Below are 19072 nucleotides of genomic sequence, written 5' to 3' on the forward strand. Positions count from 1 at the left end.
GGTGGGGCTTGCGGAGGGGAGGGGAAGTGACGAGGCATGGAATGTTCCTGAAAGTTCGAGCAATTTTGTTGAAAGTGTTGCGGAGAGACGGTGAGAGCGGTGGGCCCTGGGTGAGTGAGTGAGTATCAGATTGTATCCAGGCCGAGGGGAATCCCCCCAGAGCGGATACATTGGGTGAGCGAATGTATCCTTTCCCGTCCCGGATACATTGTTTCCCCTCGCTGGGAGGTGCGGGGGCTGAGGGGCTGGGGGGCTGAGGGGGCTGAGGGGGGGCTGGGGGGGGGGCTGGGGGGCTGAGGGGGTGAGGGTGAGGGTGAGGGTGAGGTGGTACTGCTGTTGGGGAGGGCTTTGTGCCAGTTATCTGGCGGAATACCGTACGTTGTGACAGCCCCGTGGGATGGAGAAGACCCTCTCTCCCTACCCTGGTCATTTCCCAAAAGAAGACCAGGCCCTCGATTCTGAGGTACCTTCCACATAATCATGCAAAGGGTTTTAAAAAAACTAATTATCTCTATCTCTATCTCTCTATATGTCTCTTTATCTCTTTATGTGTCTCTGTATATCTCTGTCTCTCTATATATCTCTATCTCTATCTTTACATATGTGTGTGTGTGTGTGTGTGTGTGTGTGTGTCTTTCTCTCTATATGTCTCTATCTTTATCTCTACATATGTGTATCTGTGTGTCTCTCTCTCTGTATATGTCTCTATCTCTGTCTCTCTACATGTGTATCTGTGTGTGTCTCTCTCTGTCTCTGTCTCTGTCTCTCTACATGTGTGTATCTGTGTGTGTGTGTCTCTCTCTCTATATGTCTGTCTCCACCACCCTCCTGTAATAAATTGAGGTTAAATTTTTTTTATATATATATATATGGATGTAGCCCATCCTGGCAGTAAACCTGGATTAAGGGGTCTTTACAAACCCCACCCCCTCCACCAACAACAACGTTCCTTCTCCCACTCAGGCGCAGAGCAACTTGACAGTGACTGATCAGCTGTCAGATCTGGATCCCAAGCTAACGTGGGGATCAGAGCCGGAAAGAGAAATTGCTGGAGGGACTCCAGTGGGTCTGGCAGCATCTGAGGAAAGACAACAGGCTTGATGTTTTGAGTCCTGCTGAAGTGAACTGAAATGGGAAATGACAGCAGCTTTGATAGTGAACCCATAAGACATAGTAGTGGAAGTAAGGCCATTCGGCCCATCGAGTCCACTCCGCCATTCAATCATGGCTGATGGGTATTTCAACTCCACTTACCTGCATTCTCCCCATAGCCCTTAATTCCTTAAACCCAGGTCAGCACTTGGTTGGATCTCCATATATTGAGTTTCTCAGTTTCTGATTTTGTTTTTTTTTGAAGTAGGGGTGATGTTGAAAGGTCAAACTGTTGTGGTTTTGCTGCTTTTCCCTCCTGTCTCTATTTGACCCAGTGTTCTCTGCAACCCCATTGATAAAGGACTCTGACGTACAGCATGGAAACATCCCCTTTGGTCCAACTCCATCCACGCTGGCTAGATATTCTAAATTCATTTAGTCCCATTTGCCAGCACTTGGCCCATATCCCTCCAAACCCTTCCTATTCATATACCCATCCAGATGCCTTTCAAATGTTGTCATTGTACCAGCCTCTGCCACTTCCTCTGGCAGCTCATTCCATACACACACCACTCTCTGTGTGAAAAAGTTGCCCCTTAGGTCCCTTCTAAGTTTTTTTTTCCCCCTCATCATAAACCTATGTCCTCTAGTTCTGGACTCTTTTCCCTGGCAGGGGGGAAAAAAAAGACCTTGTCTATTTATCCTATCCATGCCACTCATGATTTTATAAACCTCTATAAGGTCACCCCTCAGTTTCTGATGCTCCAGGGAAAACAGCCCCAGCCTGTTCAGCCTCTCCCTATAGCTCAAACCTGTCAACCTTGGCATCTTGTCCATCTTTTCTGAACCCTTTGGAGTTCAAAGGGCCTCCTGAGCTCAGTCCAGAGGACCTCTGTGCCTGTTCCTGTGCTGTATGGCTTTGACTCTGTCTCTCCCATTTGCAGTTGTGTATCTGGGATTAGCAACAACTCAAGGTTTTCTGTAATGTCACCAGATCTGAATGAAGTCGAAACTGTGGGGATGCTGTTGACTTGTGAAAGGAGAGATAGAAGGGTGAACTAGACAGAGTCTGGGGTCTTGTGGAGGTGTGTGAATGGCCATGGGGAGGTTGAGAAGGTTCATTGATCCTTGTGTAATGAAGGACAAAGTTTATAAAATGTTGAAGGGCGTGTATGGAGAGGGTGAATAGTCAAGGTCTTTTCCCCAGGGAAGGGAAGTCCACAACTAGAGGGGCATAGGCTTAAGGTGAGCGGGGAAAAATTGAAAAGGGACCTGAAGGGCAACTTTACCACACAGAGGGTGGTGTGTGTATGGAATGATCTGCCAGAGGAAGTGGTGGAGGCTGGTACAATGACCACATTTAAAAGGCATCTGGATGGGTATACGGATAGGTGGGATTTGGGCCAAATGCTGGCAAATGGGACTAGATTAATTTAGAATACCTGGTCAGCATGGATGAGTTGGATTGAATGGCCTGTTTCTGTGCTGTTCAGTTCTATGGCAATGTCAGTAGCAACACTGGCAGGTTTGGATCAAAAACCTGAACTGCTAATGGGTGGTGGGCAAGGAAAAAGTTGTTTATCTCGCACCATGTATGCCCAGCATAACTATGGTAACGACAAACTCTGCTGTTTTTACAGTATCAAAGTTGGCCGAAGGAAAGTTATTGGCTACGGCACTGGAGAGAATCACCCTGATTTATTTTCAAAATGTTGGTTTTGTTTTTTTAGCTCTCAGGGTTTGTTTGAAAGACTGTTGCAAAGTGACGTCTTGAACCACGTGATGTGAACTTGAAGCAGAAATGCAGAAGGAATTTTTACACAGCGATGTTCGAGGTATCTGGTCCAGATAGGAAAGAGCTCATGGGATCCATGACCAAGTGGAACATTAGATCCAGAATTAGCTAGGAGGTGGAAGGTAGAGGGATGTTTCTGTAACTGGTGGTCTGTTTCCAGTGGGGCTCCTTGCTGTTCATGGTGTGCATTAATGATTTGGACTTAAATATAGGGAGAATGATCAAAATTCAGGCTGTAAGTAGTGAGGAAGATGGCCATAAATGGCAGGAAGACATCTGTGAACTGCTCAGGTGGGCAAAGTAGTGGCAAATGGGACACAGCACAGAAGATACACTTGGGGATGGCCAGCAAGGCAAGGGATTATGATTAGATTCCCTACAGTGTGGAAACAGGCCCTTTGGCCCAACAAGTCCACACCGACCCACCGAAGCGCAACCCACCCATACCCCTACCCCTACATATACCCCTTACCTAACACTATGGGCAATTTAGCATGGCCAATTCACCTGACCCGCACATCTTTGGACTGTGGGAGGAAACCGGAGCACCCGGAGGAAACCCACGCAGACACGGGGAGAACGTGCAAACTCCACACAGTCAGTCGCCTGAGGTGGGAATTGAACCCAGGTCCCTGGCGCTGTGAGGCAGCAGTGCTAACCACTGTGCCACCGTGCCGTCCTGATTAGATTCCCTACAGTGTGGAAACAGGCCCGAAGAGTAACCCACCCAAATCCATTTCCCTCTGACTAATGCACCTAACGCAATGGGCAGTTTAGCATGGCTAATTCACCTGACCCGCACATCTTTGGACTGTGGGAGGAAACCGGAGCACCCGGAGGAAACCCACGCAGACACGGGGAGAATGTGTAAACTCCACACAGACAGTCGCCCGAGGCTAGAATTGAACCTGGGACCCTGGTGCTGAGGCAGCAGTGCTAACCACTGAGCCACTGTACTGCCTAGTTGTCCAATCTTGTAAATTGTAGCATGCAGGATGTACTAAAGATCAAAGGGACCCTGGCATGCATATCCACACATCCATGAAGGTGATAGGGTAGGTAGGTAAGTTGGTTAAGAAGTTATATAGGATCCTTGCCCTTATTAGCTAAGGCATAGAATGCATGAGCAAGGAGATTATGTATAAAACATTGGGTAGGCAACAATTGGAGTAATGTGTGTTGTTCTGATCAGGTTTAATTGGAAGCACTAGCTTTCGGAGCGCTTAGAAAGCTAGTGCTCCCAATTAAACCTGTTGGACTATAACCTGGTGTTGTGATTTTTTTTAACTTTGTACACCCCTGTCCAACACTGGCACCTCCAAAACATTCTGATTAGAATATTATTGGGACAATGTGATTTGCTCTAGAGAGGATGCAGAGGAGATTTACCAGGGTGATGCCTGGACAGGAAGGTCTGAGCTATAAACAAAGATTGGATGATCTGGGGCTGTCAGGGGCAATTAGAAATGTACTGTATAAGGCTGAGGCGTGCCAGTAGGGTGCATAGGAAGATATTTTTCCCATTAGTAGAGGGTATCAATTATCAGAGGAACTTGAATTTGAGGTCAAAGGCTAAGAGGAATATTTTTCGCTGAGGGAGGTGGGAGTTTGGAACTCATTCCTGGAAAAGGTTGGTTGGGTCAGAAACTCACCATGACATTGAAGCAGTTTTTAGAAATACAATTGCATTGCCATAGCCTCCAGAGCAATGGGCCAAGAACCAGAAACTGGGGTTAATGCAATCAGGTCATTGAGTTGTGTGGAAACATTGGGCCATACAGACTCTCACTGAGGTGGAAACATCTAGGAGTCTGAGTAAACTTCCAGAATGTTTTGCGTAATTGGAGAGGTTGAACTATTTGTAATGGTAGAAAGGGAAGTATGTTTATACGACAATGAGTTGGGATCGTAGCTGAAAGTTGATGAGCTGACTAGTCTGCTGGCTCATCTTCGCTTTCCTTTCCAATCTTGATAATTGGAAGGGTGAGGCTGTCGCTCTGTAGTTACTGTTTTTGAATATTTTTATCTATTGGCAGTGAACCCCATTTCCTTATTGAACATAACTATTTTTGCTTCCTCCTGATGCTTAACTCGCAACTTATATTTAGATAGCACCTTTTTGCACAGTTTTAAAAACAAAACCCAAGGTCCTCCACATGAGCAGGATTAGATGAGGTTTGATCATTCACAAGATGAGTGTTACTAACAAAGACAGCACTTACTGGTATTTCTTATTATCCTTGAGCAGTGGGTGGTGAGCTGCCTTTTTGAACGGTTGCGAATCATTTATCTGCGAAGGAACGGTGATGTGTCCAGGTCTGGATGGTGTATGGCTTGCAAGGGAAATGGAAGGTGATGGGGTTCCCGTGTTTGCTGCCCTTCATCTTCGAGGTGACATAACATATTGGTTTGAGGGGGAACTGTTGAAGGAACCTTGGTGAGTTGCTGCAATGTATCTTGTAAATTGTACATATTGCAGTATGCGTGTGTTGGTATTGAAAATAGTGGATGGTATGATCAAATGGGTTGCTTTGTCCTGGATGGTGTAGAGTTTCAAGTGTTTCACCCAGTGGCTGCTGGTTTGACATGTTGTAAATATTAAAATGGCAATTTTTTTTTTGGAGGTAAAGGGAGAAAGTTGATGCTTGTAAAATTACAGTGAATTAATTCCCTTTGTCATGTTTGAACTATTTCTTTCATGGTGGGTGTCTCCTGCAATGTGGAAAAAAGCAGCGACCTTGTATAATGGAGCCCGTGGAAACAGACCTGTCTTTTTATTTATATATAGCAAGACCTAGTGGATGGTTAAATGATATAAATCCTTTCTAGTGATAATGGCGTATAACGCCATCTTGATTATTTAAGATGTTGACTCTGGCTTCAGAGAGACGTTGAATTGGTGATTTGAGTGGTGCCACGTTTTGAGTTTTATAATTTGTGCTGGTAGATCTATCTTGGGGAGAAGATACAGAAGCCTGAACATGTGCGCACGCACACGCATGTTTCAAAACAGTTTCTACTGTACTGTTATTAGAATACTGAATGGACTCTCAAACTCTTAGCATTCACCTGTAGTTGTGTTTTGGTTTTGCTGCTGTTTTACCTATTATTTACTTATCTATGCTACATAACTGTGACCTGTCTGTACTGCTCACTTTTCACTGTGCCTTGGTACACTTGACAATAAATTCAATAATATATTTGGGGACGGTTACCAAATATTCATGTGGGTGTTTCCTGCAAATGTAGGCACACCCCACCCGATGCCTCTGGAAGGCGGTCAGACTACACAAAGGAAGAAAAAGTGCCATAGTTGCTCAAACTTGATTAAGAGCAGAAGCACATTTTTAAAAAGTCATCAAATATTGACATTACCATGAAGTTGTATTCAAAACAATTGATTTCAGATTTTCTGATTTGGTCTTAACTGGTGTAGATAATAAGTTGATTTTTCACCCCTCTGCTTTTTAAAATAGTGAAATTAATGAGGAGAATCCAAATGTTAATTCCTGAATTCCCCAGCAGAGCCAAATTCCGTGGGAGCCCTGTGTCATGAGTGAGATTCAGATGTGAAATTGCTTTAAATGCCAGATAGTTAAATACCCTTTGGACTACAAACCCAGGCCCTGTTGTAAAAATCTGATATTACACAAGGTCATTTTAGTTTTCCACACACTAACTAACCTTTTGACCCCTAAAAAAAAAAACAGTTGCAAGGTATCAAGTACAAAAATTGCCACATGGACTCAGGCTACCCGACCCAAAGAGGCTTTCCTGGGCCTGGGAACTCGCCTTTTAAACATTTCAGTTTATCTCCTGTCACTTATCCAAACCAATCTTGAACATGGGATTTTCTGAAGTGTTAGCACACACCCTAGGCTAATCAATCCCATGCACACTGATTCTGTCTGTACAAACCCCACCATTCAGTTTTGAATTGAGGATGGCGCAGTGGCTTGCACTGCAGTCACAAAGCGCCAGGCACCTGGATACAATTCCACCTTCAGGCAGCTGTCTGTGTGGAGATTACACATTCGCCCTGTTTCTAAGGGGTACTCAGGTTTCCTCCCACAGTCCAAAGATGAGAGGTTATGGTGGATGGGTCATGTTAAATTGCCCTTAGTGTCCAGGGATGTGCAGGTTAGGTGGATTAGCCACGAGAAATGTAAGGTTACGGAGTAGGGTAACAGGTAGGTCTGGGCAGGATGTACGTAGGGTCAGTGTGGCCTCAATGGACTGAATGGTGTGTTTCCTCACAGTGGGGGATTCTGTTCTCCTATGTAATACTCAGGCAATCAATTCAAATGTGGTTGGGGGAAAAAAAAACTCTTAATATCCTGCCACACTACCTGTTCCTATTAATTGACTTACTATTCATTTCTTAACACACTGCTAACAGCTCACCTTTATTGAGAATTCCTCTATCTATATTTAAATATTCTTTCACAGGATGTGGGTATTGTTGCCCGTCCATCCCTAAGAAATTAGTGCAGGACGTAATCACAAATTGCAGTCTGAATTTCTTTACTCAGCGAGTCGTGAGTTCATGGAATGCCCTGCCAGTAGCAGTGGTGGACTCTCTCTCTTTATGGGCATTTAAACGGGCATTGAATAGGCATATGGAGGAAAGTGGGCTAGTGTAGGTTAGGTGGGCTTGGATCGGTGCAACATCGAGGGCCAAAGGGCCTGTACTGCGCTGTATTTTTCTATGTTCTATGAATTATTTTCTCCCGTTCAATAGAAATGTTAAGCAACACCACCCCCTCCTCCCGTGCCTCAAAAAGGCCTTTTTTGAAAAATCTAAATGAATATATTTAATGATGTGAGTTTAAAAGAATCTATACACTTATTGGAAGATTTCCATATCTCCCAATGTGAGCTGAATTTCAGATTGTTAATTTGACTGCTGATTTTGAGGATTGTGCAATATAGAGTTTTGTAATTTGTAATAAGGTGTTGCCTGAACATGAAACAAGACTGAACTTCAGATCCAATGGTTTTTGCCCAGTGGTTTTTATTTTCCTGTCATTTTGCAGACCATGTAGGTCAGGGTGTGGGGCTGCAGTGTCTCAGTGAGGGACAGACATCATCAAGCACCTGTTCTATTCGTGCCCCTTTGTGACTGTACGCAATGATTTCAAAAGGCAAATCCCACTCTTATTGAATTCCTCTTCAAAAGAGTTGATTGGGCTTATTGAAGAGGAAAGTGCAGGAAGACATGGTCTTTCCTCATTCTAACTTGATATTTCAAATTTAATTTTGAAAGGACTGCACACTAGCTCAGTGGTTAGTACTTGCTGTGACTCACAGTGCCAGGGACCCAGGTTCGATTCCAGCCTCAGGCGACTGTGTGTGGTGTTTGCACATTCTCCACATGTCTGTACATGTGTTTTCTCTGGGTGCTTTGGTTTCCTCCCATAGTCCAAAGACATGCAGGTTAGGTGGATTGAATATCCTAAATTGCCCATAGCGTCTAGGGTTGTGCAAGCTGGGTGGATTGGCCATGGGAAATGCAGGGTTACAGGGATGGGGTGGGATGCTGTTTGGAGGGCAGTGTGGACTTAATGGGCTGAATGGTTTGCTTCCACAGAAGGGATTCTAAGAAGTAAATGGCAAGAACAGGTAAATTGTTGGGATTAGCAAGAAACCTTAGTGGGGGAGGCTGGTGATGGCAGAGGTAGAGGTCTTTGTGTGATGGTAATTCCTCTAGCTTGGACCAGAAGGCATTGGTTGAAATTGCCCTTGTGCATAACACATCTGAACAGGTTGATTGAAAGTATCTAACAGGGAAACTGGTAGGAATTTGTGACTCAACACATCTGCAGTTGGAAAAAAGCTAAGAGATGGATAAGGAATCTCCCAAAAATATTTATTCTTTTTGTTAGAGCTCACCCCCCCCAAGGTTGGTGGAAGCCAGGGCCATGTAAGTTTTTAAGACTGGGTAAATAGGTACTGGATTGACCAGAGAGTTTGAGTATTGAGGATAAACACGAATGTGGAGTTGGGAGGCTGCAGTCACATCAGCCATGATCTTATTGAATGGCAGAGAGAGCACAAGGAGTGGTTGGACACTCTCCACCTGCCCCTTATCTATATGTTGGTATGTTACTCAGCATAGTCCAGGAGTCAAACTGGTGACTGCACCTGCTTGCCTCAGTGTTGCTAAACTATGGGAAGATCAGTTCCTGTGATGAGTTTCATTCACACCCATTCCACCCAGCTCCATCTTCCCCCACATTAGCAGATTTTTCCCCTTGGTGTGTAACTAGCCTGGCTGCTGTTGCATGTGTCCATTTTCCACCTCATCCTTTCCCTGCATTAGCAAGTTTCACTTTCTTACCCAAAGTTTCTACTGAATTCCCTCTTGGATTCATTAGTGACTGACTCTTTATTTGTAATTTCTAACTTTGGTCTCCCCAAGCAAGTGAAAATACCTCCCTCAGACTCTTTCAGAATCATGTGAAAGTGAGGACTGCAGATGCTGGAGATCAGTCAACATTAGAGTGGTGCTGGAAAAGCACAGCAGGTCAGGCAGCATCCAAGGAGCAGGAAAATCTGTTTATTTGTTGTATTTATTCATATGGAACGCTATCTTACCTGGCCACAAGTCTTGCTTCCTTGGGTCATTCTAGAAATTTCCTCTTGTGCAGGTAAATCACTTTCACATTGCAGTCTGGAAATTGATAGTACAGCTGTTTCTGCCTGATGGGAACAACAGCATTCTCAGTTCCATTTAATAACCAGCACTGTAATGGACTTGTTCAGACCTGTATGTACCTCCGCAGCAGGTGGGAATTGAACCTGGGTCTTCTGGCCTACAGACAGGTTTCAGTACCACTGCAATTAAAAGTCCTTATGCTCAGAAATATAAACCTGTTCAAATATAGTGAGACCAACATCTAGGATCACACTTGGTTCTTAATTAAATGCAAATGAGCTGCTAATTGATCCATGTGGGTTTTTTTATTGCAGTCTCAAGCTGTTGCTGCCTAGCGTCTAGTGAACAGTGGCAAGTAATCTATAATCACGATAGAATTAGGTCATGTGTACAACTACAGGAGTGCATTGAAAAGTGTACTATGTTGCCATTCTTGATGCCATCTTAAGTACATAGGTATAAAGGTACCAAGGTACAAAGTAGAAAAATAAAGAATCTAAGTTGTAAGTTTAATATTCCGTCCTCAAGTGCTTAGCCATGCTGGGTACGCACTCCCTACAGCGGTTTGATCTCCCCTGCGCTGGACACCTTGACATTGTTGATCTCCCCACAGAAGGTAAGTAGGTTAAAGGAGAAAACAAAACTCTGAAAGAAAAAATGAAAGTAAAAGCAGACGGAGCAGCTGAATTCCAGGCAGGAACCCGCACGCTGCTGGCATCTTGGGAATTAATTGTGGGGCTTTTGTGGCATTGTTCCTACCTCTGGGCCAGGAAGTCTATGTTCATTTTCCATCTGCTCTAGAGGAGTGTCATAACGTGTCTGAACAGGTTGAATTAAAAAAAATTACTTGTGCTGGTCAATAACGTGATTCAGTAAATATCTTTACCTGTTGAGTGTGAAAGGTGTCTGTTCCAATACACTTTCAGTGCTATAGTTTGGGGGATGGGGGTTGATGCTGCATTACCAGAGGGGTTTCTTATCTACCAGCCCAGGTGAAATAACCAAAGAAGACCCTCAACCATCCAAAGATCATTTGGATTAAGTTGGTCATTGAATCCAGTTCTGGTGGATTTGAGTTAGCTTACAAAATGCTGGCTTCAATTCAAGGCTAATTTAATGGATGTGGTCCTTTCCTTGGGACATCCCAAGGGCGTACAAGAATTTATGTCCGTGCCAGTATTTAATTCCATAGTTGTCAACTTCATAGAATCTCCCTTCACAATATCACAGCAAATACTTGGCACTGACTAAGGATCTTTCCAAAAAACATTAAGCCTCAAGATGTTACGACTTGTGCAACCAATAGTGGAAAGGGTACATGAGGTTTATAAGTCAACAAACATCCTGTATTCATTTAAGAAGGATCATAAATCTGAACTGAAAGTGCTTGTCACTCTGAGACCATAGAGACATATAGCATGGAAACAGACCCTTCGGCCCAACTCATCCATGCCGACCAAACTTCCGAAACTGCACTAGTCCCACTTGGTCCGTATCCCCCTCAATCCTTCCTATTCCTGTACCAGTCCAGATGCCTTTTAAATGTTGTGTCTGTACCTGCATCTACCACTTCCATATACGCACCACCCTCAGATACGTTGCCCCTCTGATCCCCTTTTAAATTTTTACCCCCTATCTTAAACCCTCTAGGTTTGGACTCCCCAATCCTGGGAAAAAGACCTTGGCTATTCACCTTATTTTTACCCTTCATGATTTTGTAAACCTCAGCCTCCTGCACTCTGGGGGGGAAAAAAATAATCCCAGTCTATCCTTTTAACTCGAGCCTTCCAGTCTTGGTAACATCCTTGTACATCTTTTTTGCATTCTTTGCAGGATAACAGAACAATCTTTCACATTAGGTAAGCTGTGTCCCCTTGTTCTCTCCCACATGGAGAAACATCCTTTCAACACCCATTTGGAGTGCCCTCAGGATTTTGTAGGTTTAAGACACCTTTTCTTGTTCTGACCCTCTGCTGATGCCTTAGTTCATCATGTAAGAGAATCTTTTGTTTCTGTTGTGCTGTTCACGGCCACAAGGTGTTCCCTGCTACCTTGTTGTAATGCAGGAAACAGCAGCCAGTTTATGCACATCAAGCTCCCACAAACAGCAATGTGATAATGACCAAAAATCCCTTATATTGATGCTGGTTGAGGAACAATTCTTGGGATCTTTCACATATAGCCTCGCAGGTAAAAGTGGTCTCCTCTACTGCATGGAATGCCAAATAAATTGAGCTGAGCTCTCCGGAGCAGGGCCTGAATGCAAGGCCTGAGCCACAGTGAGATCTGCTGAAACCACTTGCCCTCTCAGCTTCTGGTCAAGTGCAGTGGGTGATTGTTGGAACTATTTGACTGCACTGGTGGAGCAGGGAAATGGAGAGGGAATAGTGTTCCTGCGGCACTGAGATGGCATTAGAATGCTGACCTAATATATTACCTTTCCACTTCTGTAGGTAGAAGATGGGGAAGGATTATTATAAAATCCTGGGCATTAATAAAGGAACAGCAGAGGAAGATATCAAGAAGGCATACAGGAAGCTAGCCCTTAAGTACCATCCTGACAAGAACAAATCTCCAGATGCAGAGGAGAAGTTCAAGGAAATCGCTGAGGCTTATGATGTCCTGAGTGATCCCAAGAAACGAGAAATCTACGATCAATATGGCGAGGAAGGTAAGGCATGTTTAATCTGACCTGGCACACTCCTGTTCAGGTGGTGTAGTCTGACTCATGTACTTTTTGGACTTTAGTTGTATCCAACAGATAAGTTTGAAAAGAAGTAATTGTGTTTCACATCCGCTGATGTTCAGGAATCTGATTAAAGTGGCAAAGATAGCTCTTGGGAACAGGAGAAGGCCATTGAGCCCCTTCAATATGCTCTGCCATTCAACCTTCTTATCTGCCTCCATTCCATTTTCCTGCACAATCTCCATATCCCTTGATGTCTGGAAATCTATCCATGTTGAACATTTTCCAATTGTTATCCTTCACTTGAAAATTAAGACTTGAATCTATAACCTTGCTTGTTGGTAGAGTTGTTCTCTCCAGCAGAGTGGACAGCTTTTGGAATGGGTAGAACGTGGGCTGTTCTGCTGTCACGTGTGTTTCTGCAGTGAGAATTTGCTGGAACGCAATTGACAAACTGGAGACTAAAGTGCAAACTTTTAAAACGTCTGCTAGCTGTAATGCAATTACATCGTCAGCACTTTAAGCGCTATTTCTAAAGCACGATTTTTTTCTATAATGCAGGGTTGCACCAGAGTGCAACCATCACATAAGAACTGACTGTATTGTAGACGTAACAAGAGCAGTCATCCAGGTACTACAACAAGGGAAGGTAGATGATTGCTTTGGGATATTGTGAGTGAGCCATTGAGGACTGGAGGGCTGTCTTTTGAAGAAAGGTTGAGGAGGCTAGGGCTTTTCTCATTGGAGTGAAGAAAGATGAGTCTTGACTTGACAGAAGTTTACAAGATGATGAGAGGCATAGATAATGTGAATTGCCAGAGACTTTTTTCCCAGGCGGAAATGGCTATCACAAGGGGGCATAATTTTAAGGTGATTGGAGGAAGGTTAAGGGGAGATGTCAGAAGTCAGTTCTTAGAGAGAGTGGTGGGTGCATGGAATGCACTGCCGGCAGTGGTAGTGGAGTCAGATACATTAGACATTTTAGCGATTCTTTGCTCGGCACGTGGATGATAATAAAATGAATGTATGTATGTTAGTTTGATCTTAGAGTAGGATAAAAGGTTGGCACAACATGAAGGGCCTGTACAGTTCTATAAAACTGTTGGCATCAATTGCAGTACCCAGGTAATGGGGCAGGGCTGGTCTGTACCCAGGTAATGGGGCAGGGCTGGTCTGTGGGCATTTTCATCTTGAACTTATTTTACTGTGGTTATCAAAATACAGAATGGGTGTATGTTTTTAATAAGGTTCAGAATTGCACCCAGCATCACTCCAACTCAAAATAGAGATGAAAGCCTTTGCATGGTGCCTTTAATTGCTACTTTTAGGTTTTGGATTTTGCATGTGCATAGAGCTACCTGAACGTAAGTGATTCACTGCAGAACATAATTAATATGCAAGCCAGGTGGCAAAAACATCAAAATCCTCTGGGTCAGTGGGCAGATGCAGCTTTCAACTCTCAGCAGTATTCCATAGCAAAGCATTCACTCCTCTGATAAAAGCAGGCTACTAATCAGACTTAACAGCATAAATATTCTAATGGAAGAACTGAGCTACACTTGCTCAGGATGAGAATACTTGAGTGAAAATTTCTCACTATCATGTCAAGTCCCGAGCATCATTGTCCTGTGCTTGCTGACCTACGTTGGTTCCTATTCCAATAACATATCAATGTTTAAATCATAATCCCGCAATGATCTTATCCTCCACTGTGTTTGTTTTCCTCCAGCTCTACAATCTTTCTGAGCTTGTGCATTGAGCTCCAATTCAAGAATATTTCATTGGCTGCAGAGCCATTCAAACCGTTCCAAGTGTAAAAGGCTCTCTGTATATGCAATTTTGTTTTTTTTTTACCCGTTTCTCAGCAACAGAATAGCTGTAACTAATAGCAGAGCCCATAAACGTTGCACTGCCTGTCATCAGCTAACTCAGCACTGACCCAAAATTGAACCATCATCGTTCCTGCTGTCTGACCTTCCAGCACTTGCCTTGCATTGCGATACCCATCCGACTGAGGAGAGTTAAACACATGCTTTGTCCACATCAGCCTTTCACTGTGAGCTTCCTTTTTATTGTTGGATGCTGTTGACTGAATAAGACCACTGCTGGTCAGCACTTGGAAACAAAAACAAATTGAATTCCTTGATTCAGGGACAGATGGAGCGTACATCAGCTGAATTTGTGAATATCTTCCTGCCACAGTACTAATTGTAATCATTACTTGTCTTCCTGCAAAGAAAGCTTTGCTTCATCTGAGCAGCCTATTTTTCCAGCAACAGGTCCGATCACGTGAACCTATGGACTAATTGGGGGAAACTGTTTACTGCATCCTCCCTGACGATGATATAGGAGTTCTGTTAATAGATGCTACTAAAGAGCATTCGGTGGGGGGTGGATGAAATGACCAGTTAGGCCCTGAACCCTGCTTTGGCATTGAGTTAGGTCATAGTTGATCTGCATTTTGACATTATTTTTAACTGTCTTGGTTTCATGTTCCTAACAAAGATGTGTACTCGGATATGAAATCTTTTCGATGAAGTTGCACTGCATTAACTTGCCCTGGCTCCTTAGCATCCTTCAACCTAAGACTTCTGCTATCTAGGATGACGCCCTCTACAATGAAAAGAATGCGCATTGAGGGAGAGGCTGACATGGACAAACCTTGTGGTCAACTCTCCTAATATGTAGGAACACCATCCCCTGCAGCTTGCCCCTCCAAGCCGGTCGCCATCCTGACTTGTAAATGCATCACTATTTCTTCACTGCTCCTGGATCAGAATGCTAAAACTGCCTCCCTAACAGTGCTGCACCAATGGACAGTGGTCTCAGCACCATCTTCTCCAAGTCAATGTAGGGATGAACAATATAGGCTGGTCCTGGCAGCAATGCCTATGTTCCCTGAACTAACTTTTTTTTCCCCCAGTGGCCCCCTCTGCTTTCCCCAGCATATTGCAGGGAGAGGGAATTCCAGATTTTCAGGATCCTTTGGATGAGGAAGTCCCAACATCATCCCTGAACAGGCTGGTTCTAATTTGAGTCATACTGGACATTCAGCACACATGTGCTGGCAATACCACTTGGTGCAAGAGCTCACCAACTTTGGTGAGGGTGACTATGGAGAATAAGTATCTGACTGGTGTAGCCTGTAGCACTAAATTTGGATGGATCTCCTCAGCAAAACAGGAGGCAAAGATCACAAATATACTCTGAAATCCTTTAGTACATATTAAACTGACTGACAAGTATCTGAGCTACACTGTATCTTTACCACTTGAAGTTCATCTTGATCATTGGCTGTATTCAACACTGATAGTTACCTGATTTAACTGTTGTCATAGAAGGTGAGCCTAGTGTGAACGTGATGTAGATAACGCCATCCAGACAGGAGGACCTCTAAGCCACTCTTCAGATCCTTCAGCACATCCTCTTCCCTCGGCCCCCCCCCGCAAAGTTTCACTCCCAGGTTGCTAAATTTGAAAGTGTGGGTTTGAGATCTCAGAACAAGCTTTTCGTAATACTTTGCAGATGATTGTGTCTAAGTGGTGAGTTCAGGTGCTCAGCAACTGGATTAAGTCGAAGTGTTAAACTTTAACTTGATTGGGGGTTTCCAGAGGATGAGCCATGAAGGTGAACACATGTGACACCTGTCTTTTATAATCTAGTTCTATGCCAGTGTACAAATTTGTTTTTGTCAAATTTTATTCAATGCAGAGACAAATCATTAAAGCTATTCTCTGTTCCCTAGCTATGGACTCTATCCCCCTGTTTCTCTCCACCCAATGCCTTGCAGTTGAATCAGGATGTTTGATATCCAATTTGACTCCATGCTGAGCTTCCAACCGTGTATTCTGTCTTATCAACAATATTGCCAATCTCTGCCCTGTCTCACCATATCTGCTGCTAAAACTCTCAACCACGTTTTAGTTGCTCAAACTTAATCTCCTTCTGATCAGTGTCAGCAGTCACTTCCCATAAAATGCTTGTGGACAGTCCCCTTTGTTTAGTGGTTATTAATGAGTAAGGTTGTTTCTCTGGTCAATGATTACTGGACATCAACAGTCAGTTTATAACAATTTTTAACTGGTTTGCAGTTTCTCCTTGTCCCTGCCACCTCTGGGTTCAGTCAGTTCATCATTTTGATAGTGATATTCTCAATCTATCTGCATTTTCAAAAAACTTGTATCTGTTTCTCCTCCCTGTCTCCCTCCCCCGTCTGCTTTAGGGCTTAAGGGTGGTGGAACTGCAGGTCCCAATGGCGCCAACTTCCAGTACACATTCCACGGGGACCCCCATGCTGTGTTCGCTGAATTCTTTGGCGGAAGGAACCCATTCGACATTTTCTTTGGACAGAGAAATGGCGAAGAAGACATGGAGATTGACGATGATCCGCTGAGCTCTTTCAGTGGCTTCGGCATGGGTGGCATGGGGAATATGGGGAACATGGGCGGCATGTCTGGCTTTCACCGAACGCGAGGCACTGCTAAGAAGCAGGACCCTCCCGTCACGCACGATCTGAAGGTTTCCCTGGAGGAGATCCTCACTGGCTGCACCAAGAAGATGAAGATCCGGCGGAAGCGGCTGAACCCTGACCGGCGCACGTCCCGGCAGGAGGACACCATCCTCACCATTGAAATCAAGAAAGGCTGGAAGGAAGGGACAAAGATCACCTTCCCCAAGGAGGGCGATGAAACTCCCAACAATATTCCTGCCGATATCATCTTTGTGCTCAAGGACAAACCACATCCAGTCTTCAAACGGAACGGGTCTGACATCATCTACCAAGCGAGGATCAGCCTCCGGGAGGTAGGTGCTGTTTTTGTATCGATACTTTGGTGGAGTTGCAGAAGGGGGTCTGAGCACTCCTCTGGGGGGGGATTTCTGTTCTCTGGAGAGACCATAGAAGCTGGATTGGTTTTCCTTGGAGCAGAGTGTTGATTTAATCATGTGGTTCAGATTAATGAAGAGGCTTTTGACTGGGTAAGTAAGGAGTCAGTGTTGCCAATGGTAACTAGAGGGCATGTTTAAGACAATTGGCAAAGTTCACAAATAGAAGAAAAGCAAGAATTTTTCTTGTGCAGTGAATTATGATCTGGAATGTGCAGTCTGACAGGAGGGTGGATGTGAATATTTCAAGGAAACTTAGGGCTGTAGAAAATGAGCAGCTGTTCTGGAACAAATTGGTGCAATGCACTGAATTAGCTCCTTTTGTGCTTTTGGGATTACATTTTAAAACACATGTTTTTCTTTTAAAATTGTTATCCTTCTGTGGCCTTGCTCCACCTAAACACAACAGTCAGCTGCTTCAGCCCTACATCACTTTCCAATGTCTCCACACTCTTCCCACTCTGACCTTTATAGAGTATCATTGGTTTTCAATCTTTGACATTCTGTATCTTCAGAAGCTTACATGCTCTCACTCCTAGAGTTTCCAATCTAGACTTTCTGTCTTCCTACCCTCTCTCATCCTCTGAGCTTTTGTCTCCTAACATCATTTGGTATCAGGTTCTTTTCTGGCAGGTCTTGGTATGTTGCTTGGCGATGTATGAATGCAAGTTGTTGAGAGGTTATTCCTGTCAAACCTCAGCGTGGGAAGGTGGGGAGCTAGTTTTGGATGTAGGTTTGCTCACTGAGCTGCAAGGTTCATTTCCAGATGTTTAGTTGCCCTACAAGGTAACATCTTCAGTGGGACTCAGGTGAAGCAATGCTGAAAATTTCTGCTTTCTATTTATATGTTTGGGTTTCTTTGGATTGGCGATGTCATTTCCTGTGGTGACATCAACCCAAAGAAACGCAAACATATAAATAGAATGCAGGAATTTTCAGCATTGCTTCGCCTGAGGCCCACTGAAGATGTTACCTAGGGTAGGGTAATGAAACGCCTGGAAGTGAACCTTCCAGCTCAGTGAGCAAACCTACATCCAAAACCTCAACCTGAGCTACAAATCTTAACTCGTGGGTAGCTAGTGTCACGTTACTGAAGAGCTGAAAAATGTGTTGCTGGAAAAGCGCAGCAGGTCAGGCAGCATCAAAGGAACAGGAGACTCGACGTTTCGGGCATAAGCCCTTCTTCATGATTGATTCCTGAAGAAGGGCTTATGCCCGAAACGTCGAGTCTCCTGTTCCTTTGATGCTGCCTGACCTCCTGCGCTTTTCCAGCAACACATTTTTCAGCTCTGATCTCCAGCATCTGCAGTCCTCGCTTTCTCCTCACGTTACTAAAGACCCCTGTTTCTTCTGCTGTTTCAGGCGCTTTGCGGTTGTACGGTATCCGTCCCGACACTGGATAAGAAAACCCACATGATGGCTTTCAAGGATGTTATTCAGCCTGGCTCGCAGAGAAGGATAGCGTCCGAAGGACTGCCACTGCCAAAACAACCAGACCGCCGCGGCGATTTGGTGATCGAGTTCCATGTGCGATTCCCCGAAAACCTGTCGAACACCACAAAGGAAAAGCTCAAGGAGCTACTGCCACTGTAACTGTGACAGAAACCTTAGAGCCCAGTGATTTATGGGAATGGGGCAGACAAAGAAAGATCTAGTATTTTAGTGGACTGCAGCTACTAGCTAGTGGTCTTAAAGTAACAACCCTAACTTGAAAGGTTTACTGTTGAGCGAGTTGCTTGATGGGCTTTTTTTTAAAAAAAAATCTATATTCAAGTCTTTACATAATTGAAAACTGGTCTACAAATTGTACCTGCAGAAGACTGCGTCACCAACTGTTCAATCCCATATGTTCTGTTCAGTGTAAATAATGCATCTATTTGTAATCAAATAATATGCAGCATTATAGTATTTGCCATTCTATTCAAATGTTGACTATCTGTAACTCTTTGTTAAAACA

General features: G+C 44.1%; 1 protein-coding gene across 5 annotated transcripts; it reads left to right on the top strand.

Moving 5' to 3' along the window:
* On the top strand, positions 1-19072 carry LOC132835802 (dnaJ homolog subfamily B member 1-like). Of its 5 annotated transcripts, none has more exons than XM_060854881.1 (4): positions 1-90; positions 11999-12216; positions 16454-17034; positions 18478-19072. In XM_060854881.1, exons 2-4 carry the CDS (start codon positions 12006-12008, stop codon positions 18706-18708), a joined length of 1023 nt encoding a protein of 340 aa, XP_060710864.1. In that variant the 5' UTR covers positions 1-90; positions 11999-12005; the 3' UTR covers positions 18709-19072. The 5 variants fall into 5 exon arrangements, with proteins under 5 accessions (XP_060710864.1, XP_060710863.1, XP_060710862.1 ...); XM_060854880.1 differs by having other exon boundaries at positions 7-110; XM_060854879.1 differs by having other exon boundaries at positions 22-118.

Source organism: Hemiscyllium ocellatum, chromosome 45 (genome assembly GCF_020745735.1).
Source record: "Hemiscyllium ocellatum isolate sHemOce1 chromosome 45, sHemOce1.pat.X.cur, whole genome shotgun sequence".
In the NCBI taxonomy this organism is placed as follows: domain Eukaryota; kingdom Metazoa; phylum Chordata; class Chondrichthyes; order Orectolobiformes; family Hemiscylliidae; genus Hemiscyllium; species Hemiscyllium ocellatum.